General features: G+C 40.4%; 1 protein-coding gene across 2 annotated transcripts in view; it reads left to right on the top strand.

The window, feature by feature from the left end:
* The first annotated feature begins 7330 nt into the window (after nt 1-7330).
* The window catches only part of Dhx8 (DEAH-box helicase 8), a 38019-nt gene continuing 22568 nt past the window's right edge, over nt 7331-22781 (top strand). Inside the window, exons 1-11 of one of the 2 annotated variants that reach the window (XM_046442851.2) lie at nt 7331-7556; nt 10613-10698; nt 12494-12566; nt 12903-12988; nt 14358-14467; nt 14857-15228; nt 16086-16230; nt 16321-16524; nt 17247-17334; nt 19389-19486; nt 20593-20740. In XM_046442851.2, the coding sequence (XP_046298807.1) occupies nt 7409-7556; nt 10613-10698; nt 12494-12566; nt 12903-12988; nt 14358-14467; nt 14857-15228; nt 16086-16230; nt 16321-16524; nt 17247-17334; nt 19389-19486; nt 20593-20740 (1558 nt within the window). In that variant the 5' untranslated portion in view covers nt 7331-7408. The remainder of the gene's footprint in view (nt 7557-10612; nt 10699-12493; nt 12567-12902; nt 12989-14357; nt 14468-14856; nt 15229-16085; nt 16231-16320; nt 16525-17246; nt 17335-19388; nt 19487-20592; nt 20741-22781) is intronic. The other variant, XM_046442852.2, reaches the window with a different exon arrangement.

Below are 22781 nucleotides of genomic sequence, written 5' to 3'. Positions count from 1 at the left end.
TTGTACATGAGGTGGAGTTCACTGGTGGCATATGCATATATGAACATAGGAAAATTAGTCTAATTCCTTTTATTGCTTTCCTATTCCCATCTCCACTACCTTCTTGGGGCAGGGGAGAGCAACCAATAGAAGCAAAAAAGCTGGTATAGTGCACATACATGCCTGTAATCTCAGCTACTGGGAAGGATGAAGCAGGAGAAATGCAAATTTGAGGCCAGTCTTGGCAATTTACAGGGTTTCCAAATAAAATAAGAAGGGCTGGGGATGTAGCTGAGGGATAGAGCACCCCTGACTTCAATCCCTAGTGCTGAGTGGGCAGAGAGAATTTTTTGAGATTGTGAATTTATACTAGGTCAAACTAGCATGACCTTGGGCCTTTCTCCAGCAATGTGGAAGGAGAGAAACAAGTCAAAAGGAGCCAGTTGGGGCTGGTAAAGCAGGGACAGTAGAAAACCAATGGAAAGGGCTGGGGCTGGGGCTGAGTTAGAAAACTGTGCTTAGCCTGTGCAAAGCCCCTGAATTCAAGCCTCAAAACCAAAAGGAAAGGGTGGGTGGGGGTGGGGTGGGATGGGGCAGAGTTCTTTGGCATTTGTGATCACATTCCAAGATGGCTGAACATGAGATCTAGGTCAGGAGGAAATATGAGTGAAGTTAAAATAGTGCTGAAGGATTGGAGAAATGATGGTAGTTGAAGACTTAGAGATGTCAGGAAAATTAAAAAGATGTTCAATGGTAGAGAAAAAGATGAAGTTGGGTCAGAGAGAATTTCATAGATTAAGATCTGGGAGTAGAATAAGTTCAAATAATGATCAAATTTAATGTGTAGGTTTGATTGTATTATCCTTTAAAGCCCTTTTAACTATAAAAAAAGTCTATGAGAAATGTGAATTGTTGGATTCTGAATTTACATCCTAATTTCTGAGAAGCTAAGAATGTGACCCTAATTGATCTTTTTTACATGTGAAGTTCCAAGTGGTTTGTGTCCATAGGGAGGGACTATCTGGGAGGCCTTCTGCATGTGCTCAGTGGTGAAGATGATCAATCAGTATTGGGCCTCAATGTCTTTCAAAAATTTTTATATAAATTCAACTGACACTAAAATTTAAGAGTAGGCTGTGGAAGTTGGGAAACATGAGAATCTTTTTGGGTCATATAAAAGTAAATATTTGAGAATGAAAAAAATCTGCCTCGCATATGCTCATGCAATAAAGGCTAACCTCACTTTTCCCTTTCTCTGCCTTTGGGCAAATTGCATTTTAAAAAAAAAGTAAAATGGCGATATCCTAGAACAGATTACTTAAACCACACATTGGTGTTTATGGGAGGACTCAGATTCACACTCCATTGTGAGGCTAACAGGATGCTTTTCGGGGTCTTGTGATCATTACTTGTGATCCACATAGTGGAACCTAAGCCCCTGAACTCTCTTTCTGCTGTGTTCTGAGAGCAAGAGTTTGGCTTCCTAATTGCCCCATATGGTGGTTTTATTTGGTGGCTCAGCTGGGTGGAGTGAACTCTCGGAAGAGATGCATTCATTTTTAGTTACCTCATCAGATTGCTAATTTTCAATCTGGCGGCATAAATCACCATAATTACTGTAATTCCCAAACAGAGAGGCAGATATTCTGGCACTAGGGTAGTAGCTATTGCTATTGCTACACCAAAGCTGTTCTACCTGGTGCTCAGAGGTTGGAGAGTGTCTGGCCTGCCCTGAAAAGACACTCTGGGATTTGGGATGGAGGGCTTGCTGGGCAGCTATTTTCCTTTACCTGGGGGAAAACTCAGTCCTGAGAGGAACAGCTTCTTCTGAACTAGCAGCAAGGGTCTGCAGTTTAAGACAGACCTTTGGGTCTGGAGTGTTCCTCAGTGGTAGAGTACGTGCTTAGCATGTGTGAGAACTTAGGTTCAAATTCCAGAACCCAAAAGAGAGAGAAGGGGGAAAAAAAAGGCCCTTGGCCTTGGACAGCTGTTTACATGGTGGTGTGCAAACAGAACTCAGCAAAACTGCAGTCCTCATTTTTTTCCCTTTTTCTCATGAACTCATTTCTTGGTGTGGCGTTATTTTTGCATCTCTCCTGAGGAAAGCTTTGAAAGTCCCAAAGAATTATATCAGAGAGGAAAAAAGAAATTCCAATGTAACTTACCTCTTTAACATTTATACTTGTAATATAGATTTTAAAAAATAAAATTAAAAAAACCTAAACTAAGTTTTAGATATACAAACTAGATCCTGAATCAGAGCCACTTGGTGGAAAATGTAGATGAGTGGTAGAGTACTTGCCTAGCAGGTGGGAGGTCCCGAGTTTGATCCCAAGTACTAAAGGGAAAAAAAAAGAAAGAAATCTTGTAAATATGTGAAAATTCCTTACCATTCCCACAGAAGGTGAGGAGGTCCATACCACACTTTCTTGCTAAGTTTATATCATAATGTTGTTTGAGTGCCTGTTTATTTTGTTTTGGTTTTGCTGGGCATTTTTAAATGTTTGGAGTATTGGGGATTGAACCCAGAGGAGCTTTACCACTGAGCTACATCCCCTTTTTATTTATTTAACTCTCTCTCTCTCTCTCTCTCTCTCTCTCTCTCTCTTTTTTTGGTACTGGGAATTGAACTTGGGCACTCAATCAGTGAGCCACATCCCCAGCCCAATTTTGTTTATCTTTTTAACTCTTGAGACAGGATCTCACTAAGTTGCTTAGATCCTCACTAAGTTGCTGAGATTGGCTTTGAACTTGCCATCCTCCTGCCTCAGCCTCCCAAACCACCGGAATTATAGGTAGTGTGTGTCCGGCTTTGCCAGGCATTTTAAAGACAGCTTTAGGTGAGAGAGAAAGAGGAAACCAGACTGTAACAAAAACAAAAACATAAACAAAGCCTGATGAGGAGGGATGTTTTTTATGTAATACTATGAAGACTTGGTGGATTTTGAGCCCAAAGCATCCTTATTACTGATAGCAGGTTGATGCCCTGAGAGTAAATTTTAGGTCAGGAATGTTCTGCGCAAAATTGAGGCTGTGCTTGGCCACTTCAAGATAAGACAGACAAATAATGGATTGCAACAGGATAAATTGCCCAGTAAGATGGCCCTGGCCCTGTCTGCCCCTGTCTCCCCCTGGCCTGGCTGTCCTCAGATGACAGGAAACAGACTTACTTTGTTTTTTGTCTTCTAGTCACCTTCCCTTGTGTTTCATTAGCAGAGGGACTTGAATTATAAACACAGTTCTGCCATGAGCTTCCTTGACTGAGTGTGGCATTTAGAGCATTCTCATCCTTTTTTGATGTTTCCCACTATCTTTCAGATCTCTTATGATTCTTTCCAGGACATAATACAGTGCCTAGGCACAAAGTAGATGTGAGAATTATTTTTTTTTTTTTGGTACTGGAGATTGAACCCAGGGGTGCTCTATTTTGAGACAGGGTCTGCTAAATTGCCAAGGTTGGCCTCAAACCTGATCATCCTGTTTCCTCCAAGTCACCTGGGATTACAGGCATGCTCCATCAATAAATTTGATACATGGTTCAAAAGTGGAGAGGAATTTTGCAGGGGGTGGGTCAAAGAGTAAAAAATGAGGGGCTGTTCAGTTTCTTTGAAGTCTTGTTTCCAACAAGCAGGGGCCTCAGATGCAAGGCTCAGGTTATTCTCAGAAGTGTCTTGAAGATTGTTCCTAGGCTCTCCATTTGGGTTTGGGCTATCTTTTCTGAAGTTTCTCTGCATTAATGACAATAACTTTTGGATGGCAGTCACATGCTTAGAAACAAATCATTTTGATCTTGCCTTCTAGAGCAGAGATTTTCCCCTTGAGATCTGATCTCTTTTACTCCAGTAAAAAAGGCCAAGGCTATAACACTATTTTGTTTTGGTGACAGGATGCCCTTTCTCACCAACTTCTTAAGGATACCATTTTCAACTACATAACTTAGATTATTTCTACCCTCTCCCACTCAATCTAAGGTTGCTAAGAGGTCTGGTACTTTTTTTTTTTTTTTTTTTTGGTACCCGGGATTGAACCCAGGAGTGCTCTATCACTGAACCACATTCCCCAGTCCTTTTTATTTTTAATTTTGAGACAGGGTCTTGCTAAGCTGTGTAGGGCCATGCTAAGTTGCTGAGGCTGGCTCTGAACTTGTGATCCTCTTGCTTCACCCTCCCAAGCTGCTGGAATTATAGGCATGCACCATTGTGCCTGGCTGGTACATTTTTCTCTGCTTCCTACCACCTCCTAACTCCCAAGTTCTTACCCATATGCCAGTAACTGGGACTAGTTTATTTTATAGAGAAGAAATCATATGATAATTGGGGGGTAGGATTGAATATACATGTCTTGGGGCTGGAGGTGAACTCAGTGGGAGAGCATAAAATCCCAAGGCTCTGCATTCAATTTCTAGAACAATAAGAACAAAACAAGCAATATCCCTTTTTACTTCAAGGATGGTAATGGGAAGTAATACTTATCCATCATGGGTAATAGTGAGTAGTGACTGAGTATAGTCTATTTGTTTTAGTATTTTTTTAATATTTATTTTTTAGGTGTAGATGGACACAACACAATGCCCTTATTTTTATGTGGTGCTGAGGATCGAACCCGGGTCCTGCCCATGCTAGGCGAGCACTCTACTGCTGAGCCACAATCCCAGCCCTATTTTAGTATTTTTTGCAGAGGTAAATTATTTATTAAGAACTATCAATGGTGTGTTAAAGGGTCACATGGAGACTGTCCAAGGAAGGCTTTACAATAATAATATAGTAAACAGACAGGTGTGGTGGTGCACGGTCTATATCCCAGCAGCTGAGGAGGCTGAGGCAGGAGGATCTTGAGTTCAAAGCCAGCCACAGCAAAGCAAGGCACTGAGCAACTCAGTGAGACCCTGTCTGTAAATAAAAATACAAAATAGGGCTAGGGATGTGGTTACCCCCCTAAATAATAATGTAGTGAACATTGTCTGATTATATTAAAAATATATATTGAATCCAAAGACAGTTAAAATGTTCCCCTTACCTTTTCTTTCATGCTGGGAATTGAACCCAGGGCCTTTCCCAGGCTAAGCATAGAGTCTATCACTGAGCTATACCCCCAACCCTGTATTCACTCTTTTTAAAAATATTTTTTTTTAGTTGTCGGGGGACCTTTATTTATTTACTGATTTATGTATTTATATGTGGTGCTGAGAGTCAAACCCAGTGGCTCACACATGCCAAGCAAGCGCTCTACCACTGAGCCACAACCCCAGCCCCACTATATTCACTATTTAACTACGTATGGTTCCATGTCTCTTATAAGGAGAGTGCATAGGAAGATTCCATATGCCTCTGTTTAGGCTGTCAAGTTATTATTTTTATCTGTTTATTTACTTGCTTTCCCTTGATTAAAAAAATTCCATGGTAGTACAGGAAATATGTGATATTGAATAAAACTGTCACTTCTGAAAATATGCAGTTAATGGCATCATATAAATAAAATTTAATAAATATTGTTAATATTTACTCTTGAAACATATGTTCAATAATTCCAAATTAAAAAAAAAATTCTTACAGAACCAGGTACAGTAGCACAAGTGTATAATTCTAGCTACTCAAGAGGCTGAGGCAGGAGGATCACAAGTTTGAGGCCAGTCTGAGCAACTTACTGAAGACCACATCACAAAATAAAAAGGGCTGGGGATGGAACTCAGTACTAGAGCATTTGCCCACCATGCAAAGGGCCCTGCGTTCAATCCTTCCCTCCCTCCCCCCAAAAGCTCTTACAAATATTTACTGCTATTTCTACATCTTTGGTCCCTTTTCTGACATAGATTTTAGAACAAACACCATAATCTGTTCCCTTTTCCTATTACATGTCAGAGTAAAACAGAATAGAAATATCAACTTTTAAAGGCAAACAGGCACTGGAAAGGAAATCAAGTGGAAGAAGCCCCTGAAATCCCAACTCCAAGCGGGCAAGTTGACCACTTTGAATCAAGTGCAGGATTTTCTTTCTTTTTTTTTTTTAATATTTATTTTTTAGTTTTAGGTAGACACAATATCTTTATTTTACATTTATATGGTGCTAAGGATCAAACCCAGTGCTCCTGCATGCTAGGCGAGCACTCTACCACTGAGCCACAACCTCAGCCCCAAGTGCAGGATTTTCTATTCCATTCACGGGGAAAAGGAGGAAGAGAAAATGGAGAAGACTCAAAAGCTCCGAGTGTCAGTATTGATTCCTTAGGAATCTGGAAACAAGAATCTTTTTGAGGCAGTGCACTATTTTGGTTTTCTCCACCTGCCTGCAATTCTTTAATCTGTGGGGAGATGCTGAGACACTGAAGAAAGAGTGCATAGATCATTCGTGTCATGTAGCCAAAGCAAAAAAGCAGAAGGGGCTGATTTTCTTCCTTTTGATTAATGGGAGGGCTATTCACTTTGGAGTGCCTCCATCTCCCTACTTGTCACACAAGAAATACTCACCTGACTTTAGGGCTGCCAGAGGTGAAAAGAAAACTGAAGTTGAGAGAACTAAGTGTATGACAACAGGTTCGCAGCACAGCTTATATTGGGGGAGAACAAGTTCTGAGGGCACTAAGGATATTGGCAACAGGAAAACTGAGGGTTAAATTTCACAAGAAAGGAGGGAGGTGGCTTTGTGGGGTCTCAGACTGGGGGAGGGGGCATGTGTTTGACAGGCTTCAATGGGACCACTGTCTCTGCCTTGGGATACAAGAATCATTGCTATTTGTCCTGCATGCCTATTGTGCGTCAGGCTCCTTAGATAGTCATTTCATTTAGTCTTCACCTAAACCCAGTAAGAGGAACACTATCCCAGTTTGCAGATGAGAAAACTAAGGCTCCAGACAGTTAATTTGGTCAAGGCCACCCAGCTGGAGAAATGCCACTCTCCTCATCTGTAAACTGAGGAGTTATTAACAGAACCAGAATCCATCGTCTGCTGGTTTGAATTGCTTGAAATCGAGCGTGAGAATACACGAAGAGAAGAGGCCCTGGACTATTCCGATCTACCGACAAGTGAGCTGGGCTTTTCCAGACTTTTGTTTGGGTTCAAGGTTTCTAAAGCGCAGGCGCGGGAGGTTAGCCACGGTCTTCCGGCGCCCCTTGAGTAGTCCATGGTCGCCCTCTGCTGACGTATGTTCGTAACTTGCAGAGAGTTAACATTTCCGGGCCTGAGGGTGGGATTTATCTCGCCTATAGAGGGCGCGCTTCGTCGCGCTGAGTAGGCCCACTCTTGGAGTTCCTTCCTTAAGGACTTCCTGTCTGATCTCTATGATCCATCCTGTTGCGACGTGCGAAGTTCCTAAAGTTTTCAATTTACAGTAAACAAAAGAGACCTGCTCCAACCCGGAAGTGAAAACTGGAGCCTGACCTGAGTGGCTTCCAGCGCCGGCCGACCGGAAGAAGGCAGAAAGGAAGCTGCAGCCATGGCTGTGGCTGTGGCCGCGGCGGGAGTTTTTACCGGCTCGGAGCCAGGCCCCGCGGAAGAACTCGCCAAACTTGAGTATCTGTCTTTGGTGTCGAAAGTTTGCACCGAGCTGGATAACCACTTGGGGATCAACGACAAGGACCTAGGTAAGCTTGAGGAGGTCTCAGGGATGAGATTAAGGAAGGAAGAAGCCGGGTGACTGATGGGCCGACTGTGTGTGTTCGTGTCGGTCTGTCACAGATTTGGACCCAGAGAATCTGTGGCGGTGGCTTCTGCTCGAGAGGTCTCCTCTCCCCCGGTCCCGTCATTTTATTAGAAACCATTTACCAAAGCTGTCAGTGAAGCCTGGGGCTGCCATCTCTGCTTGATACCCCCGTCCCAAGTTACTAAACAACAGCAGCCGCCGCCGCCACAATGATGATGATAATTATGGGTGACATTTACCGAGAGTTCACTGTGTCAGATAGTATGGTCAATTCTTTATTTATATTATTCTATTTGGTCTTCACTCACTTTTTTTTTTTTTTGGTACCGGCAGTTGAATCCAAGGGGTCTCAACCACTGAGCCACTCCTGAGCTCCTTTTTTTTTAATTTTTTTTTTTTATTTTTCATTTTGAGACAGGGTCTCGCCAAAATTCTCAGGGCCTTTCTAAATTGCTGAGGCTGGCTTTGAACTGGGTATACTCCTGCTTCAGCCTCCTAAGCCGCTGTTCTGGCCACTCTTTTAGATAGTATCCTTTGAGCTCTGTGCTTTACCATATCTCAGATAGCCGTCATTTAGGCGTTTGGGGGCAGACTACATCCAAACTAAAAAATTAGAAAAGGCCACCGACCTACAGCTAAGGTCATAGGCAGATGGAGGTGAATAGGGATGGGTAGAAATCAAGGGTATAAGTGACGGAATTGCTTTTGATGGTACAAGGATGTTTCAGCTATTGTAACAGGAGAATATGGCCATAGATGTAACTAACTTTAGAGATTGATGGTAGGAAGATGAGTGAGAGAGTGCCATTTGTTTTCAAAATGAAAATGTAGCGAAATTACCAGATGGAGGAATGGTGGGATGGGGCATGTGATAAGAGGGCTGGAGATACAATATTTCAGTGCTAGAGGGTGTGTGAGGCTCTGGGTTTGATCCCCAGCATTACCAAGAAAGCGGGCGGCTGGGTGTCAAGGAGGTTAGATTCCTGACCTTGGATAAGATACTTAGTTTCTCAGAAGCTGTTTTTCTCAACTGTTAAGTGGGATGATAATATTTCTTCACAGGGTTACTATATAGCACCTTGGAAGATGCCCTGAAGCCAGTTCATTTTAGTTCATTTTTTTCTTGGCCTTTCAGTCAAGATGTGCTTATCTTATACAAATAAAGAATCCCTAACCCAAAAACACAAAATCTGACACTTTTTTGAGTGTCAGCATAATGCTGGCAGTCTGAATATATTGCTGCTTGCTTTGGGATCCTTTGAGTATGGAATACTGGGCACCAAGTGACTTAATTGTCCCTCCGCCTTTCTCTAAAGAATGTTGCTGAAATCAGATTGCGTGGGTTCCAATCTTGTCTCCACCAATTATTATTGGGAAAGATGGTGTCTCAAACACTATAAAATAGTGCAATAACAGTACCTACTAATGAGAATTGTTGTGAGGGTCTTGGGGATAACCCATATAAAACCCTTAGTTTATTGCTCTGCAGATAATAATGTTCAAAAAGTGTTAACCATTAGCATTGTTGTTATTAACTTAGTGTGTGTGTGGAGGGGGTACTGGGGATAGAATCCAGGGGCTCACATATGCTAGGCAAGTGCTCTATCACTAAGCTGCATCCCCAGTCCTTTTTTTTTTTTTTTTGAGGCAGGGTCCTCACACTGAGTTGTTCAGGCTGGCCTCAGATTTCTCCCTCAGCCTCCCAAGTAGTTGGGATTATAGGCATGTGCCATCCTATGCTCTTAGTTTGTTATTATGCATAAGCATTATGCTTAGTATCATTACAAAAATAAAGGCAAATTCTACCATGGAAATGGTGTGGTAATACCAGTCATCCAGATCTTCCATTTATTTATTTATTTATTTATTTATTTATTTATTTATCTATCTATCTATCTATCTATTTATTTTAGGATTAGCATTCAAGAAAATAATCATTAGTAATTTCTTGTGGAACTCACAGTGTGAGGTTTATTATCTCAGCCTATGTTATAATGTGCTTCTTTTCTGAAAGTCTCTTTATGAATAAATTGCTGTAATATTAGAAGTATTTTTGTTCTTTTTTTTTTTTTTTTTTTGGTACTGGAGATTGAACCTAAGGGTGCTTTACATCCCTAGCCCTTTTTACTTTTTCTTTTTAGACAAGGATTCGCTAAGTTGCTGAGGCCCTTGCTAAGTTGAAGAGTGAGGCTGGCCTTGGACTTGTTGTCCTCCTGCCTCAGCCTCCGGAGTCACTGGGATTATAGGCATGTGTCACCATGCATGGCTACTATTAGAAGTTTTAAGAACTAAGCATGTTTGAGGAGACAATTTTGGGAACAATTAAGTCTTTCATCAACTTGGAAATTATACCATCCAATATCTGCCTGACTTTTACATATAGATTGGGTCGGACCTTCTGGAAACCATAGAAAGCATTCTATGTGTGTCTGTGTGTATATGCATGAGCTCATGCTTTTGTACATTCTCACCTTTAGAGTCTATGTGGCAATGTGCATAGAAAGCAATTTTCTTTTCTTTTTTTGGTACCAGGGACTGAACTCAGGGGCACTCGACCACAGAACCTCATCCCCAGCCCTATTTTGTATTATATTTAGAGACAGGGTCTCACTAAGTTGTAGAGGCTGTCCTTGAACTTGTGAACCTCCCATCTCAGCCTCCTAAATTGATGGGATTATAGACATGCGCCACTGCACTATGCCATAGCTGATAGTTTTGTGAGTAGAGGATATGACAGTCTGGGCAAATAGGTCTTCCTAGTTTAAATGTGCTCAAGGACTTGATTGAGCTGTTTTTAAATAATGTTTTCATTTATAAAAAATTGACTAGAACATATATGGATAATCTCAGCCATCTAAATTTTCTTTCTTTACCTTCACTAGATGATAGTCTTTGGCTTTTATGACTGTTGGATAACCTGATTAGTTTTTTTTTCACTGTACTTAAAACTAATTTCTTGCTCAAGTTTCTATTCTTAATTCTTTTTCTCATTTGCAGCTGAATTTGTGATCAGTCTTGCTGAGAAAAATACTACCTTTGATACTTTTAAGACTTCGTTGGTCAAAAATGGTGCAGAATTCACAGTATGTATATTTGAAGACTATTTTTTTGTTTTGATGTCATTATTGAGTTTAAATTTTGGGAGGATTTAATGGTAGGATTTGGATGTAGGAAGGAGGCAGTTTGTATATGCCTATTAAATAAGCCATTTAATGTGCAATGTTTTCATGCCATGAAGCAGTGGTGATGAAGCTGGATTTCCTGTGCCTCCTTTCTAGGAAACTGCATTATGATTTCCATCATTAAATATTTTTGGATGTTTATGTTCTTGTTCTGTGAATCAGAAAGTCTGAAACAAGAATCTAGGTTTTATGGGTTGGGGATGTGGCTCAAGCGGTAGCGTGCTTGCCTGGCATGCTTGCAGCCCGGGTTCGATCCTCAGCACCACATACAAAGATGTTGTGTCTGCCGATAACTAAAAAATAAATATTAAAAATTCTCTCTCTCTCTCTCTCTCCCCCCCCCCCCTTTAAAAAAAAACAAACATAAAGAATCTAGGTTTTAGAGGTGATGCTAAAGAATAGGAAATAAAATGGTTGAAGGGAACTAAATAACTTTTCCACTAAGGATTCATAAAATTAGCATTCTCTAAAGCTGCTATTTCTAGCTTCATGCTGTACCAGGTTGAATTTTGTGTTCATTTGTTCCATTAGCTAAATTCAAGTGCGTGATTATCCCTCACATTCTTTTTTTTGGTACTGGGGATTGAACTTAGGGGCACTCAACCACTGAGCCACATCCCCAGACCGGGTCTCACTGAGTTGCTTAGCACCTTGCTTTTGCTGAGGCTGGCTTTGAACTCACAATCCTTCTGTCTCAGCCTCCTGAGCTGCTGGGATTATAAGTGTGCACCACTGCGCCCAGCTCTTACATTCTTTTTCTTTTCTTTTCCTTTCTTTTTTTCCTTCCCTTCCCTTTCTTCCCCTTCCCCTTCCTGTTCTTTCCTTCCCTTCTTCTTCCCTTGTCTTCCTTCTTTCCTCCCTCCCTCTCATTCTTTCCTGAGGATTGCACCACTGAGCTATATCCACAGTCCTGTTTATTTTGAGACAGGATCTCACTAAGTTGTGGAGGCTGGTCTTGAACTTGTGCTCTTTCTTACTCAACCCCTTGAGTAGCTGGGATTACATGTCTGTGCCATACCTGAACACTTACTTTTTTTTTTTTTTTTTAGTTATAGATGGAACACAGTATCTTCATTTTTATTTACTTATTCGTTTTTATGTGGTGCTGGGGATCGAACCCAGAACTTCATGTGTGCAAGGCAAGCGCTCTAACACTGAGCTATAGCCCCAGCCCCCTATATTTATTTTTTAGGTGTATATGGACACAACACAATACCTTTATTTTTATGTAGTTCTGAGAATTGAACCTGGGTCCCGCGCGTGCTAGGTGAGCGCTTTACCACTGAGCTACAATCCCAGCTCTTTTCTTTTTTTTTTTTTTTTTAGTTGTAGTTGGACATAATACTTTTATTTTATTTATGTATTTTTATGTGGTGCTGAGGATTGAACCCAGGGCCTCGCACATGCTAGGCGAGCTCTCTACTGCTGAGCCATAATCCCAGCCCCCTTACTTTTCTTTTCTTTCTTTTTTTTTTTTTTTAAATATTTCTTTTCAGTTGTAGATGGACACAATACCTTTATTTATTTTATTTATTATTTTTATGTGGTGCTGAAGATCGAACCCAGTGCCTCACACGTGTTAGGCAAGTGCTCTACGACTGAGCCACAACTTCAGCCCCTGATCCCTTACTTTTCTAAGCATGTTTAATCACTGATTCAGGGTTTGACAATTTTTTCTCCTGTATTTTTTTCAAAGGATTCTCTTATTAGTAACCTTCTGCGTCTCATACAAACCATGCGACCTCCAGCAAAGCCTTCTGCTAGCAAAGGTGAGCAAAACTTCCAACTGAACTTAGCCTCCAGAATGGTTTAGATTGTGAGCACCTTCTAAATTGTTTTTATTTTTATCTTTCCCAATAATCAAATGAGTACTGATGTACTTCTCCTCTATATGTCCAGAGTTTGTTGAGGTTTTGAAGTTAATGTGTTTAGAAAACTAAATTGTATATATAATAACTCTATGGTTATGTGTAGCAAAGTTCCATGTTCTTTTTCAGGTTAATTCAAATCTAATATTGAATTTACTTTGTAATCTGTAATATTTAATAACATTAAATATATCTTTTTTTTCTCTTTAATTCTTTCTTGCTCTTCAATGAATTAAGATCCAGTTGTTAAGCCAAAAACCGAAAAAGAAAAGCTGAAGGAACTTTTCCCAGTCCTTTGCCAGCCAGACAACCCTTCCGTTCGGGTATGGACCCATTTTGAAAATGTCTGCTATAAATGTCTTCCATTCCTCTTCTTTGTATCATTAGTAATTTTATAATTTTTTTTAGTAATTTTAATAATTGTTTACCTTTGTTGTTCCATGTTTTTCAAAATGAAAATATGCCATCACTCCCTGAGCATGTTCTATGTATTGAATAGTGTTGAAGGGTTCAGAGAATGATATTTAAAAGAAGTGAGCTTGGGAATTTGGGGAAGCAGTGATTGAGATATAAAGTACACATGAAATGATAAGGTTCTGAAATAGGTGACTGATGGGTGAAATTAGACTTTTGCTCCATTACTTGCTAGAGGAGCAATTTTTTTAAGGTAATTTGGTTTTTAAAAATCATTTTAGCTAATTATCTATTGAGTACTTACTGTATGCCAAGCACTGTTCTAAGTACAAGGTAAAAACCAGTGAAGAGAACAGATAAGCATGTCTGCCTTTTTGCAGATTATACCCTAGTGTTGGGTGAAGAGCTAGAAATTAACATATAAGTAATCTAGTTGGGGAAGAGATAGATAATAAACAATAAGCATAATTGTCCCACAAAAAAGATAGATAAATAAGTGTGTAGTATTTGCATAAATTACATCCTTTTGTATACTTTATAGTTTATTTTTTGGTTTTGGTTTTGGTTTTGTTTTGATACCAGGATTTGAATCCAGGGGTGCTTTTTACCACTGAGCTACATCCCCGGCCCTTTTTATGCTTTTAATTTTGAGACAGGGCCTCTCTAAGTTTCGAGGCTGTTCTCAAACCTACCTCAGCCTCCTGAGTCTGGGATTACAGGTGTGTGCCACTAAGCCTGGCCTTCCATATACTTTAAATCATTTCTGTATTACCTAATACAACGTAAATGCTATATAAATTGTTACTACTATTCTGTGTGTGTGCTGGGGATTGAACCCAGGAGTTCTCTACCATATCCCCAACCTCCCCTCCTCGCCCTTTTTTCTTTTGAGACAGAGCTATGGAAAATAATAAATTGGGAGGAAGTTGGGGAGTGCTTTGGGATAGTTGCTTTTTATAAATTTTAATCTGAATTCTAGTTGTAATTATTACTTGCATGCATTCTTGAGAGAGGTGATTAATATATAATTGCCTTCGTTAGGATTGTATTAAGGTCAAATGGGATTTAGTACATGTAGACATGATGCTTAAGAACCTTTGCCCATTCCTTCTGGTTGTCTCCAATCACATTAGAAATCTGTGTCCCCTCTGCTTCCTTCACATAAGTTGTTAGTGATGTGGGGGGTGGTCAGATCAGTAGATATAGCTGAAATACATACTGATTCTTGAGTAGTTTGTTTTCCCTCTCCTCCTAACTTTGCTGCCTCTGTCCCTGCAGACCATGCTGGATGAGGATGACGTGAAGGTTGCTGTGGATGTCTTAAAAGAACTGGAAGCTTTAATGCCCAGTGCAGCAGGCCAGGAGAAGCAAAGAGATACTGAGCACCGGTTTGTCTTTAGTGTCCTTTTCTTTGGAAGTTTTGAATACTGTGATAATTGTATCTTGTGGACCAGTCAAGCAAAATTTAAGGCAAATTTACAGAATCTGAAGTGGTCATGTATCCTAGTCTTGGATCTCTTTTCATTGCTCACTGCCAAGTGTATTTATGCATTAAATGCTAAGATGTTCAGAAGATAGAAATTGGGGTTGAAAAACTAAAGGTTTGTGCCATGATCCATTATTGGCCTACAGTGATGTCATAATCATTGAAATGCTTAATTCATTTCAGCACCTAGTAGGTGTTTACCATGTGCATGGCACTGTACTGGGTGCTTAGGGATGTAAAGATGAAATTGGGCTGATTTCTTTTTCAAACAGGTACTTGTTGATTTATTAGGGACAGGACAAAAAAGAAGAAGCGGAGTCGAAGCCGAGACCGTGACCGTGACCGTGACCGTGATCGTGACAGAGAACGAGAGAGAGAGCGAGACAGAGACCACAAGCGGAGACATCGATCCCGTTCTCGATCACATTCTAGGACCCGGGAGAGGAATAAAGGAAAGTCTAGATATCGGTCCAGGAGTAGAAGTCAGAGTCCCCCCAAAGACAGGAAGGACCATGACAAGTATGGGGAGAGAAATCTGGACAGATGGCGGGATAAACATGTGGACCGCCCTCCCCCCGAAGAACCTGCCATCGGGGACATATACAATGGCAAAGTTACCAGCATCATGCAATTTGGATGCTTTGTGCAGCTGGAGGGACTAAGGTAATGTTGGTGTTCTTTCAGAATGAGGGCAGAATGTCTTTTATTACTGGCAGTTTTCACATTCTAAAAAGTTATGATCAATGACATATTAATCAAATCAGCTATACCTGGTTCTTAGAAATTAACTTTTCTGTTTGTTTTGTGGTGCTGGGGATTGAAACCAGAACCTCGTGTATGTTAGACAAGTACTCTACCACTGAGCTGTATCCCCAGCCCTTGACTTTTTTTCTTTTTTCTTGTACTAGGGATTTAATCCAGGGGTATTTTACCACTGAGCTATATCCCCAGCCCTTTTTACTTTTTTATTTTGAAACAGGGTCTCACTAAATTGCTTAGGGCCTCTGGCTAGAGTTGTGGCTCAGAGGTAGAATGCTTGCCTACCATCCATGAGGTACTGGGTTCGATCCTCAGCACCACATAAAAATAAAATAAAGATATTGCATCCACCTATAACTAAAACTAAAACTAAAAAAATAAATAATTGCTTAGGGCCTTGCTAAGTTGCTGTGGTTGGCCTCGACCTTGTGATTCTCCTGTCTCAGCCTCCTGAGCTTCTGGGATTACAAGTATGAGCCTCTGTGCCCAGTTAACTTTGACTTTTTAAATGAAATGCTTCAGAGACATTTATTTCTTCCTCTGCCTTCAGTAGATCTGCCCTTTGCTTGTTAGGACAAATGAGAATTTGTCCCTCTTCCCCATTATTCAATATCTTCTTTAGAAAGGTGGTAATACCACCTTCTTGGTACTTATCTCATGAGCTTAAGACCATTTTTTTTGTTTATCTCCAATAAGGGTTGGAATTGCTTGGGGAAAAGGTGTTTTTTGGCATGCTCCAGATGTGTCTGATTCTCTCTTAGGAAGCGATGGGAAGGCCTGGTGCACATCTCTGAGCTCCGGCGGGAAGGCCGTGTGGCCAATGTGGCTGATGTGGTGAGCAAAGGCCAGAGGGTCAAGGTCAAAGTGCTGTCCTTCACAGGGACCAAGACCAGCCTGAGCATGAAGGTAGGTGAGATGTCCAGCCTATTTCTACATTTGATGACTAAGGGAGTGTGAGACAGCAAGTGAGATAACACCCTTGTTTCTCTGCCCTAGGATGTAGATCAAGAGACTGGAGAAGATCTAAACCCAAATCGACGTCGAAATTTGGTTGGAGAGACCAATGAAGAGACCTCAATGCGGAATCCAGATAGACCCACTCACCTTTCCCTTGTCAGTGCCCCTGAAGTAGAGGATGACTCACTGGAGCGCAAGCGCCTCACCCGCATCTCTGATCCAGAGAAGTGGGAAATCAAACAGGTTGGGGCTATTAACTTTCATGGCTACAGTCATCTATTATGTAGAGTGGTGGTTAGGAGTGGGGACCCTGGAGTATGATGGCCTGGTTAGGAGTGGGGACCCTGGAGTATCACTTACTAGTTTGTGATCCTGAGTCAAGTTCTTGTTCCTTTTTGTGACTCAGTGCCCTCATTTGTAAACAGGTCTAATGATGGTGTTGTGGGAATTAAACAGATGAATAGAGTTGAAACTCTTAGGTTCGTGCCTGGCATATGGTAATTGCTATTTAAGTATTTGTATTGTTTTCATCATTCTTCAGTAAACATTAGAACTATGATGTGTCAGGCTCTGTTTAGTGCTGGGGCTACAAAGACAAAAATTTCATGATTCCTACCCTTGAGCTCAAAGTCCAGTGGAGGAGACAGAGCTAAACAAACACTTGTGAAGGGTTACATGTCACGTAAGAATAAGAATATATAAGAATAAGAAATATAAAGAGTACTATGGAAATAAGGGAAGGGACAGGTAATTCTTCCTAGGGATAATACCTTGGAGCTGATGCTTTTCAGCACCTTGTCATAGTGCTCCCCAGGGATGGGATATGTGATATTATAGGCTCTGACATTGTGGGTCAGAGGAGGAAAAAAACCCCGTGGTTTCCTGCATGAAACCTCTGTAATTAACTGCTGGAAAAGAGTTTTGATTCTGACATATTACAAATGCTGCCTCTGTCCTTTGGCTAGATGATTGCTGCCAATGTTCTTTCCAAAGAAGAGTTTCCAGACTTTGATGAAGAGACTGGCATTCTCCCTAAGGTGGATGATGAAGAAGGTAACTAGCCACTTGGATTGACCAGGATATTGGATTGGGAGGATAATGGCAAATTGAGTCATTAGACTGGGCTGTCTATAGTTTAACCTAGTGGTTGTAAATCATTTGTTCCTTGGGTCTCACCACTCATCTCTTGATATAAGCAAGAAGGTCATTTGCCTGTCAGGTGTTCATGTTATTGGGCTGGGGAATGTAGCTTAGTAGTGGAGCACTTGTCTTGCATGCATGAGGTTCTGGATTCAATCCCCAGCACTGCAAAAAAGAAAAAAAGTGTTTATATATTAAAGTGTTTATATATTATGCCGGTTGCTTGTAATAAGTTCTCATTTTAGAGGGACTGGGGTTGTAGAGCACTTGCCTAGCACATGTGAGGCATTGGGTTCAATCCTCAGCACCGCATAAAAATAAATACATAAAATAAAGGTATTGCTGGGCATGGTGGTGTACACCTTCAATCCCATGGCTGGGGAGACTGAGACAGGAGGATCGAGAGTTCAAAGCCAGTGTCAGCAATGACGAGGCACTAAACAACTTAGTGATATCCTGTCTCTAAATAAAATACAAAATAGGGGGCTGGGGCTGTAGCTCAGTGGTAAAGTGCTTGCTTTGCATGTGTGAGGCACTGGATTCGATCCTCAGCCCTACCATTTTTATTTATAAAAATAAATAAAGATACCGTGTGTCCATCTACAACTAACCAACTAACTAAATAAATAAGTATGCAAAATATGCTTGGGGTTGTGGCTCAGTGGTTGAGTGCCCCTGAGTTCAATCCCCAGTACCAAAAAAAAGTTTTTTTTTTTTTTAAATAAAAAATAAAAAGTAAAAATATTTAAAAATAAAGTTATAAAGTTATATTTTGGGGAATAAATTTGATCTCATAATCTTAGTAATTATTCTGAAATCCCTGGATCTACTTAGATTATTCTGAGTTGCCCTGGTAACAACTATTAATTTAACCTATTAGTAGTACTATTTTTTTTTATTGTGAAATAAATCCTGTAATGGAGCATATGTAACTAGTATAACAACAATAATTGAACTCTTGTGTACTCACTGCCCAGTTTAAGAAGTAGAAAACTACCTGCACCTTTGAAGTCCTTATATGCCCTCCTCTGATTAAATCTTACTCTTTCCTCCTAGGGGTAACTGCCATCCTAAATTCTGCATTAGACATTCACTTAATTTTCCTTACTATTTTTTCATCTAAATATCTATCCCTAAATGTTGTATAGTTAGTCTGTTTTTTAACTTAATTCATTTATGGATTTTGTTTTGTTTTTTGCAATGCTGAGGATTAAAACCAAGGCCTTGTGTACTTGTGTATGCTAGGCATGCACTCTACCACTGGAGCTACACCCCTTGGTTTCCTTTTTCTTTTTTTGACTCTCGTATTTTTACTATTTATTCTTGTTCCTATTTATAGTTGTATTTCATATTTTCATTGCTGTAAAGCGTTATATAAATTTACCCATTTTACATTCTTTTTTTAACTGGGGATTGAGCCCAGAGGCACTTTACCACTGAGCTACACCCCCAATCCCTCTTAATACCAGTTAAAATAGCAAAACATATATTTGCACAGGCTTATTTTTTTGTTGATTTTGCTTATTTCATTTGTTTTGTTTTGTTGTGTTTTTGTGGTAATTGGGATTGAACCCAGAGTACTTTACTGCTGAGCTACATCTCTATCCCTTTTTCTTTTTTCTTTTGAGACAGGGTCTTGCTAAATTCCTGAGGCCAGCCTCAAACTTATGATCCCTCTGCCCAAGTCGCTAGAATTACAGGTATGGCCACCATACCTAATGTGGCCTAGCTTCTTTTGAAAGCAACTTTGATCAGTTCTTGGGCTGGAGCACAAATGCCCCAGAAATGGCTGGGGAGTTGTCAAGGGGGAGGAATAGACACCTGGGCTAGTTTCACTTGCATTGCTCTCTTTTTGACCTTGGAAGCTATTTTTGATTATGGTGCTAATAGAAATTAATTGTTTGGGTGAAAATAATTGTTCATTTCTCTTATTTGTTTATGACTAATTCTTTTCTGGGTACTTTTAGATGAGGACCTTGAGATCGAACTGGTTGAGGAAGAGCCTCCATTCCTGAGAGGGCACACCAAGCAAAGCATGGATATGAGCCCCATTAAAATCGTTAAGGTAAGAAGTGCTGGGACTTCAACCTGGAAATGTCCCATAGACTTCTTAAAGGAATAGGTCATATTATCAGAGCTGTGTAAGTAGAACTCAGGCCACTTAAGATATTACCTACTGTTAGGCAAAGTCTAGAATATTTTTGTTTTAAATGGAAGATTGGCTGGGCTCTGTTGCTTATGCTCTTTTAGTTTTTGTTTGAGCTCATTTTGGGAAGAAGCAGAGATAAATGAGAATATGGATCTACTCTCATTGCCTTTGCCTAGATTCCTTAGGGCTCAAGTCATTATCTTGCAGATTCAAAAGCAATTTTCTTTTCTTTTTTTGGTACCAGGGACTGAACTCAGGGGCACTCGACCACAGAACCTCATCCCCAGCCCTATTTTGTATTATATTTAGAGACAGGGTCTCACTAAGTTGCTTAGCACCTCGCTTTTGCTGAGGCTGGCTTTGAACTCATGATTCTCCTGCCTCAGCCTCGCCAGCTGCTGGGATTACAGGCATGCACTACCACGTCTGGCTCAAATGCAGTTTTCAAGGGGTCATTTGGTCAGTTTTGTCTTGTCCCCTTAATAAGTTGTAGCCTGGGTGTTGGAGGGCAGAGCCATGAGAAGAATGCAAACCAGAATCCATAGAACTGTTAAAAACTTTTAACAGTTTTAGGTGTGGGGAAAAAACACCCATGTAATGCTTATAATCCACTTATGTAACTCTTCTGTATTGTTCCTCCCATGTGATTATCTCATAATTGCTTGACATTAGTGACAGGGAATTGACCATCCCTTAAGGAAGCATATTTCATCTTTGGATGGTTCTGATTGTTCTTATGGTCATACAGGAATTCTTTTCTGTCTCTTTTTTATATCCTTCATACATTTAGAGGTTGCACTGTTCTTAACTCTTTTGGGGTTCTCATCATCAAGCTAAAAATCCCGATTCTTTGAGTGATTTTTTAAAATTTTATCCTCCTGTGCTGCAGTTTATCCATCTGTTTTATGTAGTCTAGAATTTTATTCTAGCTGTGGTCTCATGTTTTAGATTACAGTGTCTTAACATCTGCATTTTATTTCCCAGGCATTTAATGCATGTTGCTTTTTCTTGTGTTGCTTTAGAACCCAGATGGCTCCCTCTCCCAAGCAGCCATGATGCAGAGTGCCTTGGCCAAGGAAAGGCGGGAACTCAAGCAGGCCCAGCGTGAAGCTGAGATGGATTCTATTCCCATGGGACTCAATAAACACTGGGTTGATCCTCTGCCTGATGGTAGGACCCTTGGAGGGGCTATACCTTTTTTAAAAATCTGAGCCTTTATATATACACATAGAAGGCACTGCCAGGACACATTGAAAATTTAGTCTCATTTTTCCCCTTCCATTAGAGAATGTTTGTTTTCTTGGCTTTTTTTTTTTTTTGGTATTGGGGATTGAACCGAGGGGCACTTCACCACTCATCTACATCCCCATCCCTTTTTATATTAAGACGGGGGCTTGCTGAGTTGCTGAGGCCGGCCTTAAACTTGCAATTCTCCTGTCTCAGCCTCCCAAGTTGCTGACTATAGGTATGTGGTGTTTTTTTTTGAAACAAATATTTAAAATGTTTTAGTAACTCTGATCAGATAATTAGATTGGCTGGATGTTTATCCTAAATATTTTAAAAGTTTTGTTCTAAAAATATTGCAACTTTTTACTTATTTATTTTGGTATTAGGATTGAACCCAGGGGTGTTTAACCAATGAGCCATATCCCCAGCCCTTTTTCTTTTTCTTTTTCTTTTTTTTTTTTTGAGACAGGGCATGACTAAGTTGCTTAGGGCCTTGCCAAGTTGCTGAGGCTGGCCTCAAATTTGAGAGCCTCCTTCCTAAGCCTCCCAAGTTGCTGGGATTATACCATGCCTAACGAAAACCAACTTTCAAATTTCCTTTTTGCAGTGGCATGCCTATGATCCTAGCTTCTTGGAAGGCTGAGGCAGGAGGATAACAAGTTTAGGCCAGCTTGAGTAACTTATCAAGGCCCTATCTCAAATGAAAAATAAAAAAGAACTAGGGGTGCAGCTTAATGGTAGAGTGCCCCTGAGTTTAATCCCCAGTACCATATACTTCTTTGTGCAGTAAATATTAGCTAATTACTGGACATGTCATAACAGATACTTATTAATTTGCATTAGGCAATTGAGGATACAACTGTGAATTACATAGACATGATCCTTGCTCTTAGAGGCATTCAACTTTAGCAGGAGAGATGGACATTAACCAAATAACTAACTAATTAATTATATTCTGGTCAGTGCTCTCTGAAGAAGTATGGGTAGCATAATTGGCTAGTGGGGGTGTCATGTCACTGGGGAAGTTGAGATATGAAGGATAAATAGAACCTAGTTTATCAGAGGGTGTTGGGAATGTGTTTGAAGTAGAGGAATAGCTGGCGCTGTGGGGTTAGTAGAGGACCTTATAGGAAGTTTGTGTAGCTGGAGAATAGTGAGTGAGGGGCAGGAGTTGAGGCAGAATTGGCAGGCCAGGGCTTTATGGACGGCATTAGGAATCTGAGTTTAATTCTAAGTGCACTGGGAAGTGTTGAAAAGTGTTCAGCATGAAAATATACTAAATGGGGGAATGGCATAATCAGAGGGTCATTCAGGGTGCCCTAAAGACTGAGTTACTGAGCAAAGTAAAATGTGAGGTGAATAAAAAAGCTTTAAGAGGAAAGAGAATAGTGGCTTTAACACAGAAGTAGCAGATAGGTAGAATGTGCTTGAAAAATGTGATTTGTTGACTGAGGGAAAGGAAAATAGAAGTGGGCAAAGATGACTTTTGGGTTGAGTGATGGTACTTCTGGGAATGGGGGCTCCAGAGGAAAAATAGGTTTATGAAGAAAGATTATGAATTCAGTTCTAGATTTGTAACTAAGGTAAGTAGAGGATATCTTAGGTGAGGTATCAAGTAGGTTGTTAAGTATAATAAGTATAATAGAGAGATCTGGGTGGAGGCAGAGTTTTGGGAATTGGGTTTGGATAACAGTCTGGCTGTAAGTAATAGATATTCAAAATATTATGTTAACATTAGAATGTTGGGAGTGTTCATTTATTGTTTTTTTTAAAAAAAAAAATCCTCTCTCAGAATAAGCCACAGTGCCATGACCCTCCTTTGTCCTTTTTCAATGTTCTTTTATTAGTCTTAGTAGACTGAAGTTTGTGTGGCGTTGAGGGGTGGTGTCCCCGTAAATGGGGATTGAACTCAAGTCCTTTACCACTGAGCTACATCCTCAGCCCTTTTTAATTTTTATTTTATTTTAAGATAGTTTGAGATAGA

This window comes from Marmota monax, unplaced genomic scaffold (genome assembly GCF_021218885.2).
Source record: "Marmota monax isolate L192 unplaced genomic scaffold, Marmota_monax_Labrador192_F-V1.1 WCK01_AAM20220418_F8-fsc00205, whole genome shotgun sequence".
NCBI classification, from domain to species: Eukaryota; Metazoa; Chordata; class Mammalia; order Rodentia; family Sciuridae; genus Marmota; species Marmota monax.
Note: the sequence above shows the minus strand (reverse complement) of the source record. Positions and strands in the feature narration are given on the sequence as shown.